The sequence below is a fragment of the Eupeodes corollae genome, chromosome 1 (assembly GCF_945859685.1).
Source record: "Eupeodes corollae chromosome 1, idEupCoro1.1, whole genome shotgun sequence".
NCBI lineage: Eukaryota > Metazoa > Arthropoda > Insecta > Diptera > Syrphidae > Eupeodes > Eupeodes corollae.
This window is the reverse complement of record NC_079147.1, coordinates 128,678,279-128,703,994: the sequence shown is the minus strand read 5'-3', so window position 1 is coordinate 128,703,994 and position 25,716 is coordinate 128,678,279. Positions and strand designations below refer to the sequence as shown.

General features: G+C 34.6%; 4 protein-coding genes, 1 long non-coding RNA gene and 1 pseudogene across 9 annotated transcripts; 3 read left to right on the top strand and 3 right to left on the bottom strand.

The window, feature by feature from the left end:
• Nucleotides 1–8,496: 8,496 nt before the first annotated feature.
• Nucleotides 8,497–8,937, bottom strand: LOC129944590 (uncharacterized protein K02A2.6-like). The gene has a single exon (XM_056054130.1). It carries the CDS (start codon nucleotides 8,935–8,937, stop codon nucleotides 8,497–8,499), a length of 441 nt encoding a protein of 146 aa, XP_055910105.1.
• Nucleotides 8,938–12,805: 3,868 nt separating this feature from the next.
• On the top strand, nucleotides 12,806–13,455 carry LOC129942769 (uncharacterized). The gene is made up of 3 exons (XM_056051832.1): nucleotides 12,806–13,046; nucleotides 13,104–13,160; nucleotides 13,219–13,455. The coding sequence occupies exons 1-3, from the start codon at nucleotides 13,023–13,025 to the stop codon at nucleotides 13,453–13,455; spliced, it is 318 nt and encodes a 105-aa protein (XP_055907807.1). The 5' UTR covers nucleotides 12,806–13,022.
• Nucleotides 13,456–13,492: 37 nt separating this feature from the next.
• LOC129944573 (uncharacterized) lies at nucleotides 13,493–14,438 on the top strand (annotated as a pseudogene).
• On the bottom strand, nucleotides 14,436–15,014 carry LOC129941280 (uncharacterized). The gene is made up of 2 exons (XM_056049872.1): nucleotides 14,852–15,014; nucleotides 14,436–14,780 (listed from the first exon to the last, which is right to left on the bottom strand). Exons 1-2 carry the CDS (start codon nucleotides 14,933–14,935, stop codon nucleotides 14,436–14,438), a joined length of 429 nt encoding a protein of 142 aa, XP_055905847.1. The 5' UTR covers nucleotides 14,936–15,014.
• A 2,336-nt stretch (nucleotides 15,015–17,350) lies between these two features.
• LOC129944565 (uncharacterized) lies at nucleotides 17,351–20,481 on the bottom strand. Its single transcript, XM_056054096.1, has 5 exons — nucleotides 20,123–20,481; nucleotides 19,888–20,070; nucleotides 19,558–19,707; nucleotides 19,192–19,263; nucleotides 17,351–17,599 (listed from the first exon to the last, which is right to left on the bottom strand). The coding sequence occupies exons 1-5, from the start codon at nucleotides 20,177–20,179 to the stop codon at nucleotides 17,351–17,353; spliced, it is 711 nt and encodes a 236-aa protein (XP_055910071.1). The 5' UTR covers nucleotides 20,180–20,481.
• A 2,096-nt stretch (nucleotides 20,482–22,577) lies between these two features.
• LOC129940516 (uncharacterized) lies at nucleotides 22,578–25,300 on the top strand. 5 transcript variants are annotated; one of them, XR_008780693.1, is made up of 6 exons: nucleotides 22,578–23,370; nucleotides 23,422–23,477; nucleotides 23,530–23,631; nucleotides 23,689–23,988; nucleotides 24,047–24,183; nucleotides 24,263–25,300. It is a non-coding gene; the product is annotated as an uncharacterized LOC129940516 (long non-coding RNA). The 5 variants fall into 5 exon arrangements; XR_008780696.1 differs by having other exon boundaries at nucleotides 23,689–23,992; XR_008780695.1 differs by having other exon boundaries at nucleotides 23,548–23,631; nucleotides 23,689–24,183.
• The last annotated feature ends 416 nt before the right edge of the window (nucleotides 25,301–25,716 follow it).

Sequence of the window (25,716 nt, the reverse complement as noted above, 5' to 3'; positions counted from 1 at the left end):
TTTTTCAGACAAACATTGAATAGAATATGCAAATGAACCCACGTATTTTCGTGTCGATCGCGAAATTAGGCAATTTAGTGATGTGAAAGTGAATAGTGAAATCAAAAGCAAATTGCTGGATACGAATATGCCAAGCCAAATTGTGCTTTGAATTGCATATTTATGTGTAAATGCTAACGGTGCTAACCCATAGCGTAGTGTTGTCCCTTGTCTCCACCCAGTGATTGAAGTGATTTGTTTTGAAATTAACGTTCCTACATTCTTTCCAACGCTACTTACAGCTATTCTGCAATCGCTTTCAATATCGGGATGCAAAAAAAATGTAAACAAAATAAAAATATAGTGTTTTCGATTGATACCGTTTGACAAGTTTCAATGTCGTTACTATTAATGTGAATTTATAATACACCGTCGGTAAGTCGCGCTATTTTCATGTTTATAAAATATAAACAACACACAAAAAAAACTTATTTCCTTAATCGCGCACCGATTTTGCTTTACATCGTAATATTTAAAATAAAATTTTTATGTCGTTTTCTAAGCTTTGCGGTGGTGTACATGATTTTTCGTTGAATCGCATGTTTTGATTAAATATTTAAAAAAGATTTTTCCTTATTGACCGCAAAAATCGTTATAAAAAGACAAAATTTGTTGTTGTTTTTAAAATTTTAATACTTTTTATTCAATACGAATGCATTTTGGTTCTCAACTGCGGAACCATCATCAGCGGACGACAATTAAACAAAAACGCATATTTTGATTTAGATTTAAACATCTATGCCGCAACTACAATCAAATTAATGCTAACCAGAAACAATGTGGGGCGTGAACGCCTTTACTAGCCGGGCAGTTGTCAGTCAGATTTTATGTTCTTATTTTTTTATTTTAAATGGAAAACATTAGATCGATACTTTGTGATTTTTTTTTCTTTTATGTTTGTTTTCAGGAAAATCATTGGCGCATGTCTTTCGCATGGAAAATGCCCAAGGGCTTATCTGAACGCGACTCAAGCTCATACATGCAATTGCCAATCAATTTTGCGTTAATGCCACGAACAAAATTACTTTGGGCAAAGTTTCGATGAAATACCTCTTGGTCTTCTTTGTAAGTCACTTGTTTTGATCTAGAATTATACGAGTTCTTGGACTTAACGTGTGTCCTAAACAAAGTATCTGACAACTTCTGTCTAACTAGGACTGTTTTCGGTACGCTAGGCAAAACGAGCATTTCCGGGTCTCCTAGAGCATTCAGGTTTCGAAGTATTTTATAGGTACTTCCGTGACTAACCATGTTTTGAGCGAATAAAGCATAATACGGCTGAAATCGTGCATGTCCGAAATCGTGCATGTGAAATATTTCCGATTCTAGGAACTGAACGACCCTAGCCGAGGTTGCTTTCGGCATTGCTTTCAAAAAATCAAATTTGGTGTAGTGATCGACTACAATAAAGACGAATAAATTTCCTCGTTTCGTTCGAGGATACGGACCAAGAAAATCAATATAAAGTCGTTGTATTGGTCTTTCGGTTTAGTTGGTCGCATGATGGGTGGGTGCAAAATTGAATTTGGTGCTTTGACCATTTTGCAGATTTCACATATACTTACATACGTTTTAATGTCTTTCGCCATTTTCGGCCAATAATACTTGTCTCTGATACGCGCATTAGTTTTCGCAAAGCCACTATGGCAACTTAGTTTGTGTTATGAGCGAGTTTAATGCATTCGTCAATGAGTGTATCGGGCAACCAGAGACGCCACAGTGAATCCTCTTCATTTATATCACCCGTTCTACACCGTATACGCTTGTAGATGAATTTCCCTGAAACCACTAGATCTGGGAGCGAATGTTGATTTTCAAGGATGTTTTTTCTCAACTGGTCATATTGTTGCGAATCAAATTCAACTGACTCGAGGTCGATTTCACCACAGGTCCATTTCAAAGAATCCTCATCCAACCCATTAACTTCTACCGTAACTTTCGCCGAAACCTCTTAGAACTCCATGCGAGACAAGCAATCAGGCACTATGTTGAGGGCTCCTTTCCGATGTTCGATGAAAAAATTATACGGTTGAAGTTCCAGACTCCATCTGGCTAGTCTTCCTGATAAGTCCTTCATGGACATCAACCATTTAAGACTTGAAAGGTCCGTAATTACCGTAAAATGTAATCCATTAACATGGGGCCTGAATTTTCTTATACTTAGCACTGCTGCAAGGCATTCCTGTTCAGTCACGGTATAGTTCTTCTGGGCCTTGTTCAGCTTTTTTGACATGAACGCAATCGGCCTCTCGTTATCGTTTTGATCCAACTGAAACAAAACTCCTCCGACTCCATCAGAAGACGATTCGCATTTAGTAAAAAATGGTTTTTCAAAATCTGGTTCCGACAACACTGGATGCGTACTTAGAGCGACTTTTAGCTTTTTAAAACTTTCTAGAGCTTCTTGAGTCAACTCAAACTTGTGATTAGCTTTTTTTTTAAGGCAATCGGTTAGTGGCGTGGTCAAATCGGCATAAGCTCGGATAAACCTCCGATACCAGCCGGTTAGACCTAAAAATCTCCTGACTTGCTTTACGGTGTTTGGAATTGGGAAGTTGACCATTGTTTCGATTTTATCGGGATTTGTTTTAAGGATGCCTTGACCGACTATAAAACCAAGAAACTTGATCTCACTCATGCAAAACTTACTCTTTTGAATATTTATGGTAAGGTTCGCTTGTCGAAGACAAGCAGCAACCTCTTTCAGAACGCGTTAATGCATGTCAAAGTCGGAATTGCATATTAATAAATCGTCCAGGTAAACAAACACATTGTCACGAAGACGACTCGGAATTACTTGGTCTATTACCCTGCACATAGTTACTTAAACCAAATGGCATTACTTTAAATTGGTAAAGCGGTCTTCCCGGTACCGCGAAAGCCGTTTTTTCTCGAGATTTAGGGTCCAATGGGATTTGCCAATATGCATCCTTGAGGTCTATTTTCGTGATAAAGTGTGTGTCCCTGATGCGACTTAGCAATCCTTCGACGTGTGGTAAAGGATACGCGTCCTTCAGACGAACCTTACCAGGTTTTTGCACCAAAACTACTGGGCAACTCCAAGGTGAGTTGCTTACTTCGATTACATCCAGGTCTAACATTCTGTCTAATTCCTTGTAGACTTCCTGTTGCCGAACCGGAGATAACGGGTAATGATTATTAATTGGACAGGTATTTCCCGTGTCGATTGTATGGCAAGCTAAATTAGTTTTTCCTAATCCTAGGTTAACGAAATTTGGGAAAAGAGTTTTAACCTTTTCCAATTGAAAACTTTTCTCTTGAGTGAGCTGAACGAATTTTGCGTCTTCCTTGACATCTTCTTCCTCATCATTCACTTGACCATCATGTTGCAACTCACTTAACTGAAGCATAAGATTAAATTCTTTCCAAAAATGTATTCCCAGGTAAAGATTTTGGGATAAATTAGGAATAAGGTAAAATGTAATTAACTTAGTGATACCGTTGTACTGAGTGGCTAGTTTGCAATAACCTACTATGTCATGTGCATTTCCACAAGCTGTTCGGACGAAATTCTTATAAGGGTACACTGTTGCTCCAATTTTCTCAACAAACTCTTTGCAATTGTTTCCTAAGACTGATATGAATGCACCGCTATCCATTAGTCCAAAAACTGCAATGTCATTTAAAAAAACGTTTGCATACATTCGACCATCAGTTTTTGAAGAGATCATGGTTTCAACAATCAACTTTCTTATATCTCTTCTATTGCGAAATCTTTGACGACATTTTAAAACACGATTATTGACTGGTTTATTACCCGTACCGAAAATTTGTTCTCGAACTTTATAATAATTCAACTTACGATCATGGAGCGATTTAAGTTTGAATATTTCAACAGGATGGTTTTCTTCTAGATTTGTACTGGTAGAAGTTTGTCTCTCCAGGATTTTAATTGGAGCGACATTATGTTCAGCCTCTTCGAAGCTGTAAGGTTTTGATGTTGAATCTATTTCTGTGGGTGATCGAGATTGTTCCTGTAGGAACGAATTCCCCTGCTCTTCCCTTCGTCCCTCATTTGGTTTTCCGAATGTCTGCCACATTCAATCGAGGTCACCCCTTTTGCACCGCACATGAAGCAAAATAGTTTTCTTTCTCGTGAAGGGCAAAAATGGTAGGCATGGCCTTTAAGATCCCAGTTCCAGCACACATAGTTTGCTGTCGAAAAAGGTTTGCGACCTGAAAAAGCTGCGATCTCTTCACCTTGCTGATTGAATTCTGATGACTCACTTTCAACTGATAACTCATGAACGTTTCTTTGAACTGGAGCTCGCTTGATTTAAAATCTTTCGGCTTGTCTGGCTTTGATTCGCAACGCTTCAAGACTTTTAATTTCAGCTGCCAATAACATTTCACCTAATTTGTCCTTTACGTTGTTACGGATGACATCAACAAGTTTCCTATCGTCAAATGGTTCTTTGAGACGGTCGTTAAGACTTAATATTGAAACATATAATTCATCGAATGTCTCCTTAACCCCTTGTTTGCGTGTTAGTAATTTCATACATACCTCTATATCGGTTTCAACTCGACCAAATTCTTTGACCATTGCCGCTTTTAGGTCTGCGAATTTTGCTCGAGGATTTTTCTTTAAAAATGACTAATACCACTTATTCGGTCTACCAGTCAACAAAATATGGAAGATTTGTTTCATTTCCTCATCGCTATATGAGGATGAATCTTGCATCATGTCGATTTTGAAAAGAAAGTCAGGCACAATGTCACTACCATCATAGCTAATATGCCACCTATCTAATCTACAAGTCCCCGATGTACTTAAATTTGACGTATGGCTCGTTCTATATCTGCTGAATGTGAATGTCCGTCTTTCGGTTCGTTTGAATTCACAGGTGTGTCCGCAGTTGTTGTTTGTTGATCTCCTGACAAGTCAACCATTGGAGGACAAGAGTCCGGATCAATAAAAACATCATCATCACAAGTGTTGTCATGTTGTTGGTTTTGACTTGGAAAAGAAATATTATCAGAAGGTAAATTTTAAGAACTTGCCTGTCTTCACGTGCAAAATGTACGGGAACTGTTGGTGAAGCTGATGTCAAATGTTCACAACGTGTACTCACAAGTGTGTACCAGTGAGCAATGTCAAAAGTTCACTTTCTCCACTGGCGAACGTTCACTTCACGAGGAAGTATGTACTAGGCTTAATAGTGATAAAACGTTGCTAAATAAGTTGTTTTTTAATATTTAAGAGAAAACAAAATTTTACTTACGTTCTTCAGCCTGCGCTTTGAGTTTGAAAGTACGTTAATTTCGGAAAAAATCAATTATTTTAAAAATGTTAAAATATTTATTTTAGAAGTTGTTTTATTTTTTACCAGCTTAGATAACCAAGTATTTATAATAAAAATGTACATACAAATTAAATATGTACTTTAAACACTTTTTTGTATGTTAGAAGTTAATTAAAATTAACATTAAAGTCACGTTTGCTTTCAAATTTCCGCATGAATTTTCTGGACGCTATTTTTGCTTGAACTAGACCCTGTCTAGATTTGTCATCACATGCAGACATCGCAGCTTCGGTAACAATTTTGACAGAACGTTCGACTGCTTGGGTGTGACAAGGCAGCCTCAAAAACGTTAAGTTGCTTTCACCCCTTGAATTTATAATTTTCAAAATTTCATCATTAGGATCATCTTTTAAAACTGGGGATTCATAAATTTTCTGCTGCCAATCTATCATATCAGTGTATGATGAAGCATACAAATTAATTTTTGGGACTTCAAAAACTCGTGGCACGTTTCTTTTAAGAGTCGAACTTCTAGCTTTGAGAATTCTTCTGGCAGCAAGCTCCCGAACGTGTAGTGTACTATCTGTTGACATTGATAATAAAAGGTTTTCAGGGTGTGCAAAGTATGCATTTCGCTGGATTACTGGATCTATAACTTGCTTGAGTTCAGGAGAAAGATATCGAGACTCCTCAATAAGTTTCCAAAAATGTCTTGAACCGTCCTTGCAAGTTGAATGCATCTTTATCTGAAACCATACTGGTGCATAAACCTTTACAACAAACTCAGCCAAATGAATTAAATTTTGCGATGGATTTGCTGTAGATACGTAAAGACGTAGTATTCTGTTCGCTTTCGTAAGCCATCGGGCATGAGACATTTTTCCAGGCGCTTTATTTGCTAAGTCAGATGGAAAATTTCCGATGATCACTGCAGTTGTAATTTCATACAGGTACTTCTGATCTGTACTTAAATCCTTTGCTGACAAATCTGCCAGCGTACTGGGAATGGAATTATATTTTATAGTACATAGCTTTTCGCAACCCTCTAGCTTTTTTCCAATTTCACCCGTGTACGAAGAAGGTCCTGTAGTTGCACCATCAAGCTTTATGAATAGATGTCTGAGTGGAAGTTCATTTAAATGAAACAAACACACTATCCATTGCAAAGGACGCCCTATCCTTTCTTCCATTATTCTAATAACACCATTTAATTTGCCTGTATTTGTAGCTGTGCCATCACAGCCAACAGCTAGTAAGTCATCAAGTGAGATATTTTTGTCTTGAAGCAGTGAAAAAATGGATGCTTCTATACCTTTTGCAGTACCCTGCTGTGGTGTCGTGTATCCTAAAAATATAGATTCCGGCTCCTTTATGATAGAAATATGTTCCTCTGTCTAAACTTGTTTGTATCTTTTGTTACCCTTTTTAACGACACCAAGAGTTCTGTCTTTTCTCCCATCGAAATACAAAGCAGGGACATTTGAACATAAAGCTTTGGATGTTAATTCGGTCCGTACTTTGTTTCTTTCTCGGCGTATTTTAGATTTATCAATCACCTCTACATCGGACTTAAGATCATGAAGTGCGGCAGAAACGATGGCGGCTGCTGCCCTATCAGAAACTCCATACCGATCACATGTCTTGGATAACAGAGGTAGGTTTTGAATAGTGGTCTTTTTGGTCTTTGATTTTGACTTTGAGGGTTTATTTGTATTTATCTCTCCATTTTCGTTTGACGTAGATCTTATGGAAAGGTTGTCACTATCAGAATCACACGATGAAGATAAATTGTTTAATTGCTCCTTTCTTTGTTCTTTCTGTTGCTCTTTTTGTATTATTGAAGTCGAACGGCTAATTGATCTTTCTATTTTTTTTGCAATTTGGCAGAAGCTACACGATTGACACCACCTATCCTCATTTTTCTCTCAGATCTTTGATCTAATAAAAAGGTTTGATCTTCTTTATGCACTTTTGTTCTTTTGCACAGATACATTTAGAAATGTCTTTGCATTTGCATGAGCAAATGTCAAACAAAACTGTGCTTTGTTTCAAAAAAATCTGCTTCTTTTCGTCAGAACATCTTTTTAAAGATTTATTTAAGTTTTTGCACTTTGCATGGTATGATCTCAATAACTGAATTATTTGTGCATTGGTAACTATTGGCAGAGATGCTTTTTTCCAGATATTTTCTATCTTCTGAGAAACTATTTTCGCTACATCATAAAAGGACGGTTCTTTCTTTGTGTTTCTATCTAACCTAAGATGAAATCTGGTCCATTCGTAAAACTTCATAACATCTGCGTAAGTTGGTAAAATATTTTCTTTAAGTTCCTCCATTGCTCCAAAAATTGGACATTTATAACAACGCCTTGTTCTTTCCATTTCGAAATGATGCTAACTTTAAAAGAACTTACTCTGTTTTTCCAATCCTGTTTGTCTACGATAGAATATTATTATTATTTTGTATTATTATTGATATTATCACACAAACTTTCACCGTTTCGGTCACAATCACATGAATAAAAATAACTATTTGACGCTTTCAAATAAGTTAAAGAAATGAAGTTACTTACGCAGCCTACTTTGATTGTAAAAAAAAAATTTAATTTGAAAATTTAAAAATTTGAATGTGGGATTTTAATGTTTTCTATGGTAATTTTCATTGTCGATGCGCAGGCTAAAGATTAATTCGGATTTCAAAAATATTTTATTTGGTCATTATAAAGCCCATTTGGCCACGTTTTATTACTATTAGAATTCCAAATCAGCGAAATTAAAAAAATGACCCACCTTTATGGCGGATTTCAAAAATATTTTATTTGGTCATTATAAAGCCCATTTGGCCACGTTTTATTACTATTAGAATTCCAAATCAGCGAAATTAAAAAAATGACCCACCCTAAGTGCAGATCCCTTGATCTGTTTTTATTTCGTACATCCTTCTTCCAAGATTTTTTTTTACTCTGCCTGTGACCCACTTTTTTCCTTTAAGATACTGTCGAAGATATACGGATTGACCCGTACGAAACTTCGGTTGATTTGGCTCAATAGATCTTTTCTGTTCAGGAGAGTAAAGTTCGATGTGGACGACCGTGAAGTTTTTCTGCTGGAGATATTCCCATTTCGTCCGGTGTGGTTCGAAAAGTGGATAAGAATGTGGCGAGTGCATCATCGCCCGTCGTATCTCCAGTCATGATTTTCTCCTTTCGGCCAACTCTTTGGACTCGGGGTTGAATGGAGCTGAGGTCATGTGCCGAATTGAATAATCTTGACAGAACTGCTGAAACTCTTTAGAGGTAAATTGTGTGCCATTGTCGGACACGATGACTTTTGGTAAACCCTCTAAAGCGAATATGGAACGTAAAGCGTGAATGGTTGAATGGGAAGTTGTTGACGACATTCGAATGACAAATGGAAATTTCGAATTCGAATCTACCACAATTAACCACATAGACTTTTGAAAAGGGCCAGCAAAATCTATGTGAATGCGTTCCCAAACGTTCTCTGATGTCGTCCAACTGGAATACTCCTTTGGTGAGCGGTTTGCATTCGATTGACAAGCAATGCATTTTGCTACTGTTGACTCAATGATGTCATCAACCTTGGGCCACCAACAGTATCGGCGGGCCATTTGTTTCATCCGAGTTACCCCCAATGACCTTGATGTAGAAGTGTTAGTACTTTAGGTTGCAGTGCAGAAGGTATAACCACCCTTGGACTTTGGCTCTGAAAGAGAAGAATGTTAGCAGAAACACTTAGACAAAGCCTTCGACGAAAATAAGGAAGTAAACTATTTTTAGTAGCAGGCAAACGTGCTGGCCAAGCCTGTTGTATGTATTCGATGACTTTGCGAATATCGGGATCATTTTTTGAAAATTTTGCGATGACATATGAATTGATTGGAAAATCTTCCAAGGCTGAAATACTGTCATCCACTTGATGGCACGATTCTTCCGATTTATCAAATTCCTCGTCAGAGCCTGCAAGCTTTGTTGTTGGACGATAGCGAATTGTGTAGGTGTACCCCATTAGAAAAATTGCCCAGCCTTGTAGCCTTTGTATAGTCATATGCGGCAATTTTTTACTAGGGCTGAAAATAGTGACTAACGGCTGGTGATCCGTTATGAGCTCAAATTGACGACCATATAAATATTGTAGAAATTTAGTCACGCCGAATATTATCGATAGAGCCTCCTTTTCGATCTGGCTATAACCTTTTTGAGAGGCATCCAATGTTTTTGAGGCAAACGCGATTGGTTTCTCTGAATCATCCGGGTAAATGTGTGAAATGACTGCCCCAATGCCATGCGAAGAAGCATCGGTAGCCAATGTGATAGGTGGATCATCTTGAAAATGTGTTAATCGTGACACATTTGAAATTTTTTCTTTAAAAACGTTGAAAGAATTTTGTTGCTCCTTTCCCCATTTAAAATCTTCGTCTTAAGCTCTTAGCTTGTTGAGCGGTGCAGCTATTTGGGCAAAATTATCTATGAATTTGTTGTAATAGTTTATCTTACCAATAAAAGCTTCCAGGTCCTTTAGATCTTTTGGCTCAGGCAAATTGATGATAGCTTTGATTCGGGTTTCCGATGGACGAATGCCTGTTGCATCAATTATATGACCAAGGTATTCCACCTCAGTCTTCGCAAACTGACATTTTGCTAGTCGACATCGCAAACCATGATTTTCTAATCGTTCCAGAAAAATCTTGAGGTTATTTAGATGCTCTTCGTTTGTACGCCCGGACACGATAACATCGTCTAGTTACGAGACGTAGAAATCCAAATTGGCAGTTAGTTGGTCCATATATCGCTGAAAGATACCAGTTGAGCTGGAAGTACCAAAAGGTAACCTTTGATACTCAAACAATCCGAATTCGGTACTAATTACACAGACTTTCTTCGATTCTTCTTTCAGAGGTATCTGGAGATAGGCATCGGACAAATTGATTTTCGTGAAGTATCGCCCTCCTTGCAATTTCTGAAAAAGTTCTTCTATGCGTGGTACTGGATGGCGATCTATTTCTAAGTGTGGGTTGATCGTGATCTTGAAATCTCCACATATGCGTAAGGTTCCAATTGGCTTTTTTACCACAACAATGGGTGCGGCCCATTGGCTTGATTCGATGGGACGTAGAATGTCCAACTTTCGCAAACGTTCTAGCTCCTGCTGGACAGCTTTTTTTTGAGCAAACGGCACAGGACGGTATTTAAAGTATTTAGGTTGGCAATTGGATTTCATTGTTAGATGTGCTTCATAAAACTTACTGCAACCTAATTCCGATTTAAACACAGATTCATGTTGTTTGCAGAGTGACATTTCAAAATCCGTCAAAAGCTGGTCTTTAGAATCAGATCCAATTTGCAAAACTGAATCGGAATTTGCACCTTGAATATGTAAACCAAATTTTTGAAACCAATCCATACCTATTATGTTTGCGTCTTGTTTGTTATTGCAAATTAAAAGTGGTAAAGTTTTTGTTTTTGTATTCCACTGTACACTTACGTTAAGAACACCTTTAAATGGCAGAGAAATATTTCCATAAGCTTTAAGTGATCGTCACGAAGGCTTACAATGTGGGCTGGCAAGTCTGTAATATCCATCAAGACCAATGAGTGAGCAGGTGGCACCGGTGTCTAGCTGAAAAGTCAAAGGGCACTGATTAATATGAAGCGAGACGAATATTTTGTTTTTATTGACATCAGTCTCGAATTGTGCAGAGGAAACAATTTCAACTCCACCGTCATGCCTTACGTTTTGGTCTTCTATTTCGTTGATAGAGTGTGCAGATTCTATCTGCTTTTGTTGTTGGTTACTCTGATTTGATCGACTACCGTGACGTCGATTGGCACCCGTGCTTCGTGAACGTAGCTTGCGGTTTGTTGACTGATAAGAATGATAACGTGTTTTAGCTTTTGATGAGTGGGGAGCTTCTGACTGTTTTGCAGATAAACAAACACTACGTATGTGACCACGTCGTTGACAAAAATCGCAAATTGAATCAATGTGCTTGCACTGATCTCTGGGATGTTGAGCGAAACAATTTGGGCACGATTTTCTAACGCTAAAATTATTATCATGAGACTTACTTGTGGATTTATTATTATAATTATTGGAGCCTTTAATGAGATTAACTTCTGCAGTCGTTGATAGATTGGAAGTACTGCTTCCTTTTAGAATATTTGTAGCTTGTTGTGTTGATTCATGAGCTGTGGTGAGTTCCTCTATTTCTTCCAATGATGGGTTCTTCTTCTGCGGAGCAGCAATACGAACAGCGTCGTGAGGTTTATAAAAGACGATCATGTCTCTTATCATGTTATCGGCATATGAAGTGTTGCAATTATCTTTAGTACAGACAAAAGCGCAATCTCTTGCAAGACCTCTTAAATCTACAATCCATTCTGCATATGTTTGACCAGGGAGCATTTTTTGTTTCAAAAATTTATATCTCGAAGCAAGCACGTGCAGTTTGGATTCAAAATGTTTAGTTAGTTTCGCAGAAAGGTCTTCTGTTCCTACCAACTTCCTGAGCAAGTCGTTGGTTTGGGTCCCACATGTTGATAAAAAGTGTGCCTTTTTTAAGTTGTCATCTTCCAAAGAATTTGCCGTAAAGTTCTGTTGGAGTTGAAAAAGATAACTTTCCCAAGATTCTTTTTCGTGGTCAAATGCATGGAACTCGGGTATTGTGAGTTTACTACTGGATGGGCAATTATTCATCAAACGCTCTAATGAAGCAATTTGTTCCATCCACTGTTTTTGAGTGTCCATTTTAAAATCCTCGTCACCACTTGATATAATTTTAGAAGAGTTTTATATGCTTAAGAAATTCAGGAACTTTATTAAATTCAACGACTTAAACTATAATAGGAAGATTGACAATTTTAGTTTTCTTATATCTCCATTTCGCGCCAAGAATATATGACAAGTATTATACCAATGAAATGATATTTACATATTTTGACTTATTGTCATTACTTGAATTTTCATGTGCAATTATATAATGTTAATTACAGGGTGTAACAGTAATACACCTCCGTATTTCAAAAAAGTCCTTAGAAATAATGTAGCCGCAATCATTGACTGTTTCGAGGTTTTTACTGAAACCCCAGGTAAATTTAAGCAAGCTTTTAAGCGTACATAATATAATTTACTTAAAACCAAAATAATTTTAATATTTAATTTCTTCATTTTCATTATTTTAACATAATTTTATTTTGTTTGTAATGAATTTTTAAACATAGACGATTCACTGGCTCAATCAGAAGTTTTTTCGTCTAACAAGCATCATTGCTATAATTGCTATATCCCCAGCTGGTGCAATATTTTTTTGTGTCCAAAGGATATGGTGGTAGATGCAGCGATAAAACCGTGGTTGAGAAACCTTAGAGACCAAATGGATGCTGATGACCTTGAGAGGACAAGAAACCTCGCCAATATAAGGGTTCATGTTGAAAGAGTGACTGGTCTTTTCTGATTTCAACAAATCGTCAGCCAATAACAGTACGTGCGTTTTGTTCGCATTTCATATATAGTAAAGTGAGAAATTCCCAACAAAACGATCCGCAGTGGCCAGATTTTTGTATTTAAAAATTGGTACAACTGAAAGAAGATCTGTCAAAATAATAATAAAAAAAAAACACACAAATAAGAAGAAAGTTTTGTGAAAATCAAAAGTCAAAATTAACTTAACAAGAAAAACTAACTAAAACTAATAAAATGGATAATTTTCAAGAAGAAATGGTAAGAAAACATCTGGAAATTTATATTCTATAAAAAAAATTAATTTAACAATTGCAGCTTTTGCGTGAATTGATCGAGTCCAGTGCCAGCGGGAATGAGTCTGAAGAAGAAATGGTAAGAAAACATCTGAAAATTGAGATTCTATAAAATAAAGTTCATTTAACAATTGCAGCTTTTGCGTGAATTGATCGAGTTCAGTGCCAGCGGGAATGAGTTCATACTAGGAATGTTTTTTGAAGAGCATACTAGTCTCGAAGACTCAACAGAAGACAAAAAACATGCCACTGTAGATTCCTTTATAATGACCATTGAGTCTTTCAGTGAAGAAGATTTCAAATCCCACTTCAGATTGCGGCGTTCAACAATAGAGCGTCTGATAAGTAAGCTTTGCTATTCTTTATTCCATTGAGATTTAACTAAATCATTATTTTTTTTCAGCATCTTATTCTGAGCATTATTTGTCTCTTCACGCAGTAAATAGAGGAGGACGCATTAAAATAGGGTGCAGAAAAGAAGTGTTTATGTACATTTGGTACATCAGCAACACTGTGACCTTTCGACAATTAGCAAACCTTTTCGGTGTAACAAAGTCCTCCTCATGGGTTGTAGTGAATCGAGTTTGCAAGTGGCTGGTATCCAAAGGACAGGACTTCATAAAATGGCCTCAAGGAAATGCTCTTACCGAAAACTGCAGAAAATTTGAAGAAAAAAAAAGAATACCTGGTGTTCTGGGTGCAATAGACTGCACCCACATAACAATCGTAGCTCCAAAGATCGACAAAGTGTGCTACTACAACCGCAAGCATAAGTTTACAATTATCTTGCAAGCTGTCGTCGATGCAGATAAAAAATTCATTGACATCAGTTGTGGTGAGCCAGGATCTCTACACGATAGTAGAGTTCTCAGGCGTTCTCAGTTATTCAAAAAGGCTTTGAGCCACACCAACCAACTATTTCCGGCAAATTCTTTTATTTTGGGTGATTCAGCGTATGCCGCTTCAAACTGGCTAGTGCCACCATACAAAGACAATGGCAGATTAACAGAACAACAAAGAACGTTTAATTATGTTCATTCTGCTACAAGAATTGTTGTAGAACATGCCTTCGGCTTGTTGAAAGGAAGGTTTAGACGACTTCTTAAGTTCACTGAATAACGAGATATTCGTTCGGTAACAAATCTCGTTGTCAGTGCATGCATTCTGCACAATTTATGTATCGCGATGGGCGACACATACAACGACGAAGGAATTAGCCAAGAAGAAGAAACCGACACAATAGATGCAGCTGAATCAACCTCGAACCCAACAACAAATCGTCGTCAAATATTGTTCGAATACTTACGTGAACATAACATCATCTAAATAAATAAAAACATATACACATAACATTTTACTTATTTTTTTTTTTATTCAAAATTTCTTTCAACAATTCCAATTTGAGCTTTCTTGATTCTTGTTTTTGTTTTTCTACTTCCATGTATTCTGCCCACTTTCTGTTCTTGTCCTCTCTGTCCTTTTGCTTTTCTTCGATTTTCATTTTGAAATACAAAGATCGAGAAATCTTTCGCCTTTTGGATGCAGCGGCAGTGGAGGTCGATGGAACATCGTCAGTGGCAGTGGTCTCTAGCATGTCATCATAGTTTGCATCTGATGGTTGGGTAGTATGCAATTGCATGTCATCAGAGTTTTCATCTGATGGTTGGGTAGTATTGTCCTCTGAAGTTTCACTTGAGTTCTAAAAGATTTAAACAAATATGCATAAATATGTATATGGACAAAGTTAACAAAAACCAAAAGATAACTTACTCCAATTGCGGCTGCTCCATACGTGACGTTGTGGACGTTTGTCACAATGGGCTTGCTTCCAAAAAGCTCGTCCATTTTTTCCATAAACGGAGCAACACATGGTGCTGCTCCAGTGCGGTTGTTGTTATCTATGGCATATTTATACGCACGCACTAGTGTTTGGATTTTTACCTCTAAATGAGTCCTGAAGCAGAAAGTAATTTTATGTATGTAGGTAGGTATAGGTACTCCAAATACTTACAGCATAGCCAGCGGATAGCATGTCTTCTAAAAGATGTTTATATCCAGTTTTTTTTTTGCGGCTATGCTGGAACTCATCAGCTCTGGCAGCATAAAAATCCAGAAGGGCTTCTGTGGACTCCTTCGTCCAGTTCTTTTTGTTTCTAAAGAATATTTAATTATTTAATCATGTAGTTTATAAGCTAAAATTAGTTTTTTATTTACCTTTTTCCTGTTTTCTTTGTGTTTTCCATTTCACACTTGACTTGGCGGTCGATTTCAAAGTTTTAACCAAACAAATTTGACATAAAATACAAACTTCAAGAAGGGGGTTTGTTCGTAGACTACTACATTAACATGTGGTGTTGAAGCGAGCTTGAAGATCCCCTCAATTCTTTATATACCTGAATCGAGTTGAAATGAGCTTAATTTGAATCGATTCCCGTCGGAGTTCGGATTCGAGTCAAAATTTGTGGAAAAAAACCTGTGTGGAGGAGTTGGTTTTACAGATAATGCGTTATGGTCCGTTTATTTGCATGTTTGTGTACAAAAAATATAGTTTTGTTTTAATCAAATTAAAAAAAAGTGAAATTTTTGCACATGGAGTAGGTAGCATATTCTTATATGGTGCTGAAATATTCAGTTTTTCATTGTTTAACACGAATCAAATTATCTCACTTGCACTTCTTAAGAAACATCGAAACACCATTTGCATTTTAGAAAGTGTTGTCAAACTTAATCATTTTTAAATCTTCTTGTGCGGTGGAAACATCAAAAAGATTTATCTAATCTAAACTGAGATAAACCTTTGGTGGAAACATAGCAAAACTTAATTATCTTTTCTGAGAATGACGACGAGGTATACTCTTGAAACCTTGCAAAGCAATGTAAAATACAACAACAAATAAACAACATGTAAGTTTTTTTTTTAAATTAGACAAATTGTATAAAATAATAAATACAATTTTTGTTCATAATGTTAAATAAATATCTTTTCTTTTGTTTTCTCTTGCAAAATAAGCCCAGTTAGTCCATTTTCACTAACAAAACTAAATAATATCAACAGTAATAGATTGATTTTTTCCCCAATGGAAAACACACATGATTCCAACTATGCACAACTACTCTTCCAACACAGCCATCGAGATACAAATGCAATATCAATCGTACCAACATTTAAAAACGAAATCACATAAGATCCATTCGAGACTCGTATAAATGTCAAAAACCTATCCATAGTGAGATTCTACACGAACTTTTATCGGTGTTATTCTCACTATGGATATTGTTTTTGTTATTCGTGTAAAATCCTACTTCACTATGGATAGATTTCCCAACAAAACACTTGTAGTGTCATCGAAAATAAACAGCGATGAAACGTACTTTGACTACATTGTAAAAATATGTTGTGCTTTGACTTCTTTAAGTCCATCCATAATTAATATAAAACAAACAAATGAATTGAAAAGTAATTTGTTTGTATTTAATATAAATTCAAAAACTTGAACACAAAAAAGTATTAATCCAAACAAATTCATATTCATTTAAATAAATTAAAATGTAATTAATTAAAAAGGCAACACAACAAAATAAGATAGAAAAAAATCTTCATATAAAATAAACATAAACTTATCAACTTAAAATTCACAGCTTTTTTATCACATAAATATAGGTACGTATATATATATGTATATGTATAAAACTAGAGGTAGGTACATTTATCATATTTTTAGCAAATTTGTCCTGTTGGAATAATAGCGTGCTAAAAGTTCACGCAATTCCATTCCTGACAACAGTACTCGCACACAGGAATGGTTGCGAGTTGTAAGTCACTTGGCCCTGGTTCACAACGGACTGTTGCGCCACCCAATTTATTTATTTAAAAGTTCACGCACTACAATATTATTAAAATATAAGTCTATGGAATTTATATATTATAACCAAATGAAACTCACTTTCTTTAATTATGATAAAATTTATTAATTAACCTAAACTTACAAAAATATTGTTGCACGAGGCGTAAGCAGAGCAATAAAGAGTAAGATTATCGCTGAGCCACCTCTGTTTATATCATTCGTACTTTTTCATAAAAGGAAATAAAAGAAAAATTGTAAAACTTAGCGAAATTTATGACTTGACAAAATGTGTAATGTACAAGTACATTTAGAACCGAATAGACACAAGTCTGTTTTTAAGACTTCACTATCAAAAAACAATTTATCAGAAGAAACTTCAACTATCACCTTAAAAAAAGGGGAATAAATACAAAAAATGCAGTAATCAGTAATATTGGCGCTGTTTTGAAATCCTCCATTCACCGTTCTCTTTAATGATGAGGCAGCTAGATGAGAATATAAAAGTTGCAACATTACCGTCTTTGAGGCAGAAGGGACACTTGACTTCAACAGGCATTTCTCCACAGCAGTCGCATCTCCAAATACCATCGGGGGAACAAGCATAGTAGGATTTTTCCTTGTCAATTATGAACCCAGATGTTTCAATCGTGAGTTGAGTTTTCTGCTCTTCTTCCTCAAACAAAATAAAGTTCACAGCTTCAGATTCATGGCGACAACCATATTTAACGGCTGCTGAACGAATCTCGTCTTGAAAATAGCAGACAGCGTTGCCGATGTGGCACAATCGTGCCATTTTGACACGGAAATTTTCTCGTGGCACGGTGACACGAAAAGTTTAAATATGGCACGTTTTAATATGTAAATATTTTTACATAAATTTAAGCTCATAGTGTAAACGCAGTGACAATATTCATTAAAACAACAGTTTATCAAGAACCATATACTTGATTTTTTAGAAACTTATAATATTCCCATATCAAACTTAATTGGTAAAAAAAGATTAGTTCAATATTTGCTCAAGCAGTTGCACTTCACATTCGTTGCAAATATGTATTTCAAATGCGTGCTCTACAATACATGAATTAGCCAAAGATGTACCTATATAGTTTTTTAAAAACAGTCCTAAACGGCAAAGTAAAATGGCAGTTTTTCAAGAATATTTCACTATTAAACAAAACAAAATTCCAAAAATGATTTCAACACTCTGGCTTGCATTTGTGGCATTAAATGTTTGTTAAAAAATTGGATGGTTTTTTCTCAAAGAAGAAAACAGTGAAAAGTCAAAAAGACTCCTTGACCTCTAAACGATAACAGAATAAAATCATATTTCAAGTTTTTGGATTACGTTCTACCTTCTACAGACAAATTTATTGTCATTTCAAAGCGAAGCCCCAAAAATAAATTTATTAATTTCATAAATAACTATTTTTCACCAAATTTTCCTAAAAACAAAATTTTTTAAAGAAGATTATGTTAATTCTTCAAATGCAATAATGGGATTTAAATGCACAGAAAAGGTTCGAAATTTAGAGACTAACGAAAAATTTAATGTTTTAAAAGATTGTCAAATATTCTATAAAAAAACTTTCACAAGAATTTGAAAGAAAACTTAATTTATTGTTAATGTTATAAATGCGTTTAAAAAATAATTCAAACATAAAAAGTATTTTGCCAGACTTCAATATTTTGATATCAGAATTTTCTCATCTATTATAGTGCGAGAAATATGTTATAAGAAAAATTTTTGGGCTAGCTTGTTTCTTGAAGATTCAAAGACGTAAGGCTTAAGTTGTATAAATTAAAAAATAAAATTGATGAAGCAATGTTTATTTATATTTCCAAATTTATGTTTGACTCACGGAAGTGCATCAGCAAAACGAGTGTTTTTAAGGCTAAATAATATTAAAACAAATTGTCATACAAAACAATTAATGCTATAATGTCATATAATGAAATTATTAGGCCTAATAATTGTCAAAATTTTAACCTTCAGCTAATTTATTTATTTAGCTTATTATAACAAAGCTTTATTACGTCTTAATATTTTAATATTATTTATACCTAAATAATTTTTAATAATAATACCTACTCATGCACGAATAGAGGAAGTGATTTTTTTTTAATAGTAATAGTATTCAATTTATATTTATTTTTAAAGAACAACTTGAGTTTTATTTTCGTATGGCACGAAAATTTCAAAGATGACACGTTTTTTGAAAAAACGTGGCGCGAAAATTTATTTTTTGGCGGCAACGCTGAGCAGACCCTCTTCAAAAGACTCATCGACACATTTTTTAAATTTGTCCTAGCAGCCTGCTTAAATACGGATGCCGTTATTCGTCCGAGTCACATTTTGTGCCAATAGTGACATTTGGACTGCTGTTTGCCAATGGAAGCAGCGAAGTTGACTTGTTTCGTTGTTATTCTGAAAACAAGCATCTCTGAAATTTTTTCAATTTCCGTTTTGTCTAATCCCTCATATTCAATTTTGAAGACGTTGGCCATGTACATTGGAATCAATTCTCGTTCTTCTACACTCAGACACAAGTCTTGCTCTGGAACTAGCGCTTCAAAACTGCTCATTGCTGAAACCTCACATCCCTAGTCCCTCAAAAATTTCAAAAACTCTACCACTTGGGCACAAGAAGCAGTTTGAACTTGTCTTTTGCCCTTCTGTGCAGACTGACTAATTTTGTTCCATTTAATCTTTTCACATGGCACCTGGATTTTGAGCTTACATGAAGGAACTTTCCAATAAGTTTTCATATCAGTGACCGATATCTATATATATATATATAGGTATATATATATCAATTCAATAATAACAAAAAAATTTACATTGGCTAGAAAAGTTTATTTGTTTTTCAATATGTTCGTGTTCATATATTTTTTATGAGATTGTGTAGTCTTGTGTTGTTCAATAATTAATTTTCTTTAAGTACAAATTTAAAATTTAATTACTAGATTATCCTCTTCGAATTTTCTTGCTATAGACATCAAAGCAAACAAAGTTCCGCCAATGTGAGTACAGCACTCACCAAGGCCGGCAACACAAGTGCAATGTGCAGTTTTGATGAAGCTATCTTTGTCCACTGCAATCCAAAGACGCAACGCTGAAAGGTTCAGTGATTGGGTATGAAGCACCTAAACAATTTCAGTTAGTAGGAGGCATATATAACATACAGTACAAAAAAACCTTTGACAAAATGAAGAATAATTCACTGTGTTGGCATCTTCCATGGATTGAACCCATCCACTTTGGTAAAGCTTACCAGCACTAAGGTCCTTATTGGACTCGAGTTTTCCTCCTGTTACCGTGTTCCTTCCTTGTAGAAGATAATTAATTATCTTAACGTAGTATACGTTTTTCGGCAGACACTGCTCCGTGCACCTGAGGAGGCAAGGATCTTTGGCCGCAATCGCGGCGATCTTACTTACATACTCCTTCCTTCTTCATTAATCCAATCCTTTGGCGTAGTTTCAAATCTTCATTTTTTGAGAAAAAAATACTGTATTAAATATTATTTATTACAAAATATTAAAAACTTACTTTGAAATTGCAGTCAAAAGGTATAGAGTCCCATATGAAACGACATGTGTCATAAATCAATGTAAAACAAATTTTCAAATATCTTCCATTCAATAGAACATCTACATAACTACAGGGTGCGGCAAAAAAACCTCCCGTATTTTTATAGACGTTTATAGATTCAAGATTCAAATATTTTATTTATAAAAAATTTGTTCTTACAATATAAGTTTCAACGGCATAAATAAAATAAAATTATAATAAGACAATGGTGTTGCCGTCTGTCTGGTAAGTTGATTGAAATGCAAAACATGTTTTTCGAATATAAAAATAAAATAAAAAGGAAGTCTATTTTCATAAAAACTTGATTATCTTTTTTTTTAAATAAAAGGTTTTATAAAGAACTGAAAAGCAGTCTAGATATAGTCGCTATTTTGAGTTGAGTTGATCTGTCAAACACGTCATAAGCAAAAATTGAAGCTCTTGAAGAAAAACAGAAAGAACCTTGATAATAAATACTAGTTTTGATACAATTTGATAAATAACCAACTTATTCTGAAAAAAAACTGCAGTCCGTTTTAAATTAACTCGGAAAATGTATAAACAATCACAAATTTTATAACCTCGTTTGTTGTAAACTCTTTCATTAACCAATCTAAGAAAAGATCTTTATCAGAAATCTCACCAAAATTGCTTAAAACAAATTCAATACAGCAGAAATGACATCAATATCTTTTGCCGAAATAGAAAAATCACTCTCAAGAATAATATATTACAAAATCCGTGACTTGATAAGAAAAAGTGATCTATTTTCTGATGTAGGTACATAACCTCAAAGAATCAAACGAAATGCTTCATCAAGAATTCGAAAAACTTAAATCCAAAAATGAAGAACTCGAGAAGAAAATAGACTTGTTAGAAAAAAGATCAAGAGAAAATCTTATATACTCAATTCCAAAGGCTTAAGCCAATGACATCCAAAAATCTGTTATCGAAATTGACAAAACACTTCAAGGAGAAGAAAGAATTGAGATAGAAGATTTTACCGCACTACCATCCAAAGGCGAGCAGCATCTTGTTTTAGTAGAAACGAAAAGTAAACAACCATCAAATAAATTACTTAAAAACTCAAATAAACTTAATGGAGTATATGTTAATCCTGACTACACAAAAAATGAAAAGGAGACATAAACTTTTAGAAATTAGGAAGGCGTTCAGAAGTTCCGGTCATCAACACTTAGTTCAAAGTAATTGAAATATAGTTGCCGTCTGTCACGCAAGTACAAAATTAAAGAATAATAAAAAACAAAATATTGAAAAATTAGAAAGTAGAAACTATAGTATTTTATCGTATAATATTCTGGTTTAGTAAACAAATTATTTAATTTAGATTTTTTAATTTTGTAAAAGAACATGTTATCTTTTTTCTATTCGAAACTTGGCATAGTATTTTATTTAAAAGAATTAATACAATTTTTCTGTTAAATTGTTTATTTATTTGTCATTGTCTTTTAAAATATGGGAGATCTTTTTGCAAGACCCATCTTTTTGCCGGAACCTGTATAATATAAAGAAAGATCGTCAAGGATCGAATTTTTTTCACCGTAATAAAAGATTCAATCCCGCCATATGAGCATAGTATACCCCGGCTTTAAAACCGGACAATGTAAATTTATTTATATTGTAACCTTTGAAAATATAAAATAAAATAAAAAAAAAATTGAATCATCATTGTATGATGATGATATGAATTTATCCACCACACATTTGCATACATTAGGTAATTAAAAATATCAATATATAACGAAATTGATGCATACAAAAAAGTGTTTTGTTGAAATAAGAGGGCAATTGAATAACAGCACCAGAAAGAAAAAAAAATAAACGAGAGAATCCACTCCAACGAATTCTCTCTTTTTGCCTACAAGCTTTAATTGGCACACCAACTTGCATATGTATTAACTCTATATGCAAACAATGTGGGGACAAATCCTTTTGCAAAGAGATATGCATACTCACCACCTTTGCAAAATGGCAGATGTAGTCAGCTGAAAATAGATTGTGAATTACCAGCTATTTGGTACTCTCATTGTGTTTGTGTTCGTTTGGGAGGAATATCATTCGAATATGAAGTGAAATTAATTACGCATGTTAGGTGGCAGAACAATTTAGAAACAATTCTAAAAGACGCATTTAGAGATATATTATTTAGCTATTTGAAGCCGGTTTTAATCATTAAGTAATATAGTAAGTAATAGTAAGTGCAACAGTCCAATGAGAATTAGGACCTAGAACTATACAACTCTGAAAGCACTACTACCATAGATAATACATTTATACAGATGTCTCATCCCTGCAGGAAAAAATGAAAAAATTTTGTCTCTTCACAGACAAGAAGCTTTTAAAAATAAAGGCGTGAAAGCTTTTTTTGCCTTGCATATTTTTTTCTTTTTAGAAACTTTTCTTTTGTCATTTTATTTGCGAATGAATACAAAAACAAAACAAAGTTTGGTCCGGTGCAAACAAAAGTAAACACCCCTATTTTTTACAAGGAAGCATATGCAAGTTGGAGTAGGTTTAAACATTTTTAAATTTATTATCTATGCTACTACTATTATTTTTTATCATTATCTGCTAATGTGTTTAATTTACGCTCAAACTCATAGAGGAAATATATTATCTAGAATCCCGACCGGTACCCGTCCTACCTGAAACACCATCAAATTTTATTCGAGGTGAACTCTCTTAAATTTTAGGTAAACTCTCTCAAATTCGCTATCGGTGAATACATGTGAGTGGAGAAAAAAAAGCAAAATGGGGGATTGGGCTAAAAAGAAACTTGTGGAATTTTTGTGACCTGTCAAAAATGACAATCAATTTTTGCAAAACAAAACAATGGGTTTCGGATTTTAAGAGTAAGTTTTTGTTAATTGTTTTGATTTTTAATATAATTTTATATTTTTCAGACCAAAATTCTTTATAATGAAGAGGGTATAAGCAAGTTCACTTCATTGAATAAGAAGTAAGTCAAATTGCAGTGAAAGAGGTGCAACAATAATCGATTTATTTTATAGTCAGTCTTTTCATTTTAGATAGTGCCAATAATATACGCTCATGCAGGAAGCAATTTCCCTAAGAAATCTGGAAGATCAAGCACACAAAGCGCTGATTTGCAGGTTTTTTTGTATATTATATTTCTCTTAACAAAATAATATTAAAGTTTTTAACGACAGATACCCATTGTGTTTGTATATACTTCTCAACGGCCATAGCTGCCGCAGGCGTTGACGGTGGAGGTGTCACAATCTCTACCAATAGTCAAACGCATTCAATGCAACAAAACCATCAGCAACAACACCACCAAGTCAATGATGCAAGTGGAAGTTTTGCCATTCAATAGTCGACCGCTAACGCCTTTCTCCCAGCAGCTGAGTGTTGGTGTTGAAACGAAATAACAGCAGCAACTGGCAACTCAGAATATTCATCAGCTGCCAAGAAGTAAAATGCGAGTCGCTCAAAAAAAACGACGATGTGTGTGTAGGAATCAAAACATTCATATCGTGGTCAACTCGCTTAATCTTCATCTTCTAGGTGTAAAGAGTACTACCAGTCGGAAGTTCTACAAGAAAAGCAGTAAACATGAATACAATCGAAGGAAGACTCCAAAATCAACGTGACTATTTAGCGGAATTCGACGAAGGAGTTCAAGTTTAACGAAAGGAACTAAAGTAAATAACAAAAAAATAGAATTGGAAATTCGTATTCTATATTTTTTCTCTTTTTTTTTTATTGATTTACCACTTGGAGAAAGTCCAATAAAGTAACAATCAAATTGAACTTCACACCAGAAGAAGGACTGAAACCAGGCGATGATGTTACCCTTAGTTTCTTGATGAAATATACTTTTGTGAATACGTACAAACGCCCAAAAAGAAAAAAAACGTCAAAAACACGCATTATCATCAAAAGTTTTTGTAAACGTTGGTCAAATTGAAGCCTAGATTTATTTCTATGTATATCTAGAAAATAATCTTGTTTTCCAAACAACTTGTTTTTTTATTTTGAGCTATAGTATAATTTTGTATATATTGCATATTCTACTGTTTCTTTGATGACTAGGATTATTTTTATTCAAAATTATTTATGATTTACTTTACTTTAATAATAAAGAAATTTGTTTTGAATTCAAAGATGTTGGTGCTTTTTGCTTCAGGGGTTGAATTCGGTTGAATCAAGTGAATTTTGAAGAATATACAAATGGTTATGTACAAATCGATCGGATTAGCCAATATAAAACATCCCATTTTCGGTTGTTTGGGGGCAGTACAACTCGAACCTTGAACAAAATGGGACCTACATAACTAAAATGTTCGTTGGAATTTTTACCCGCGCATTTAAACGATATAAATTTTAATGTGGTAATACTCTAAACAAATTGTTTTTATTCATATACTGAACCTTGCCAACGAAAAGGAGACATACATTTTGAACTGATCGATTCCAAATTGATATGTATGCTTTATTGAAGCCACACTATAATATTTAACTTACTCCTTAGCCCGAAGTTAAGCTATTATGCTATTATGTACATATTTCTTCTTAGCTACGTGTTCTCAAAATAAGAAATACCCATTTTGAACATTATTTTTTCCAATATATTACAAGTTATAATCTTAAGACTACAAATTGGTAACAGCAAATAGTAAACATTTGTAAACGGAATATTAAAGGAAAATATTGTAGATCTGGAATACCATTACATTTTTTTTTAAACAACTTTATGAATTTAGAGAGCCACGAAAAGCCTTATATGTATATGAGTACCTTCTATTTAAAAAAAATAATATCTCGAAAAACTAAATTGATGAAGTTATTCCTGGAGTTGGGTTTGAATTAAATTGAATAAGTTGACGGCATTTAAGTTAATTTCGAAGACCTTAAGATAGTTCCTATTTTATTATTTATAAAAATATTCTTACCATCTACTTCCCTTAAGCTTCACTTCATCGTACTTTTGATTATAGTGAATTAACGATTAAATGAACGATTGCCAACATCATGACAGATGGGGACACATGACGTGCTTGTGCTATTGCTTTCAAATGCTTCAATTGATCCAGCAATCCCTTAACTTCATAGCCACATTTTCGACATGTTTATTCTTCTCAACGAATAAAACATTTCAGACCGGTTTCATCACGAAGATTTTCAGTCTTCTGCAATATCTATCCCTTCGCTTTAATCGGTTCTTCTCATTCCTA

Coding starts and splice junctions, on each gene's coding strand:
- LOC129941280 (XM_056049872.1), bottom strand. CDS start 14,935: ATGGAAAAAATGGACGAGCTTTTTGGAAGCAAGCCCATTGTGACAAAC. Junction 14,781..14,851: donor ATGGAGCAGCCGCAATTGGA/GTAAGTTATCTT, acceptor TAAATCTTTTAG/AACTCAAGTGAAACTTCAGA.
- LOC129942769 (XM_056051832.1), top strand. CDS start 13,023: ATGGATAATTTTCAAGAAGAAATG. Junction 13,047..13,103: donor ATAATTTTCAAGAAGAAATG/GTAAGAAAACAT, acceptor TAACAATTGCAG/CTTTTGCGTGAATTGATCGA. Junction 13,161..13,218: donor ATGAGTCTGAAGAAGAAATG/GTAAGAAAACAT, acceptor TAACAATTGCAG/CTTTTGCGTGAATTGATCGA.
- LOC129944565 (XM_056054096.1), bottom strand. CDS start 20,179: ATGGGTTCAATCCATGGAAGATGCCAACACAGTGAATTATTCTTCATT. Junction 19,708..19,887: donor AATTCGAAGAGGATAATCTA/GTAATTAAATTT, acceptor ATATATATATAG/ATATCGGTCACTGATATGAA. Junction 17,600..19,191: donor CGATGAGTCTTTTGAAGAGG/GTCTGCTCAGCG, acceptor ATTTTGTTTGAG/GAAGAAGAGCAGAAAACTCA.
- LOC129944590 (XM_056054130.1), bottom strand. CDS start 8,937: ATGGCCCGCCGATACTGTTGGTGGCCCAAGGTTGATGACATCATTGAG.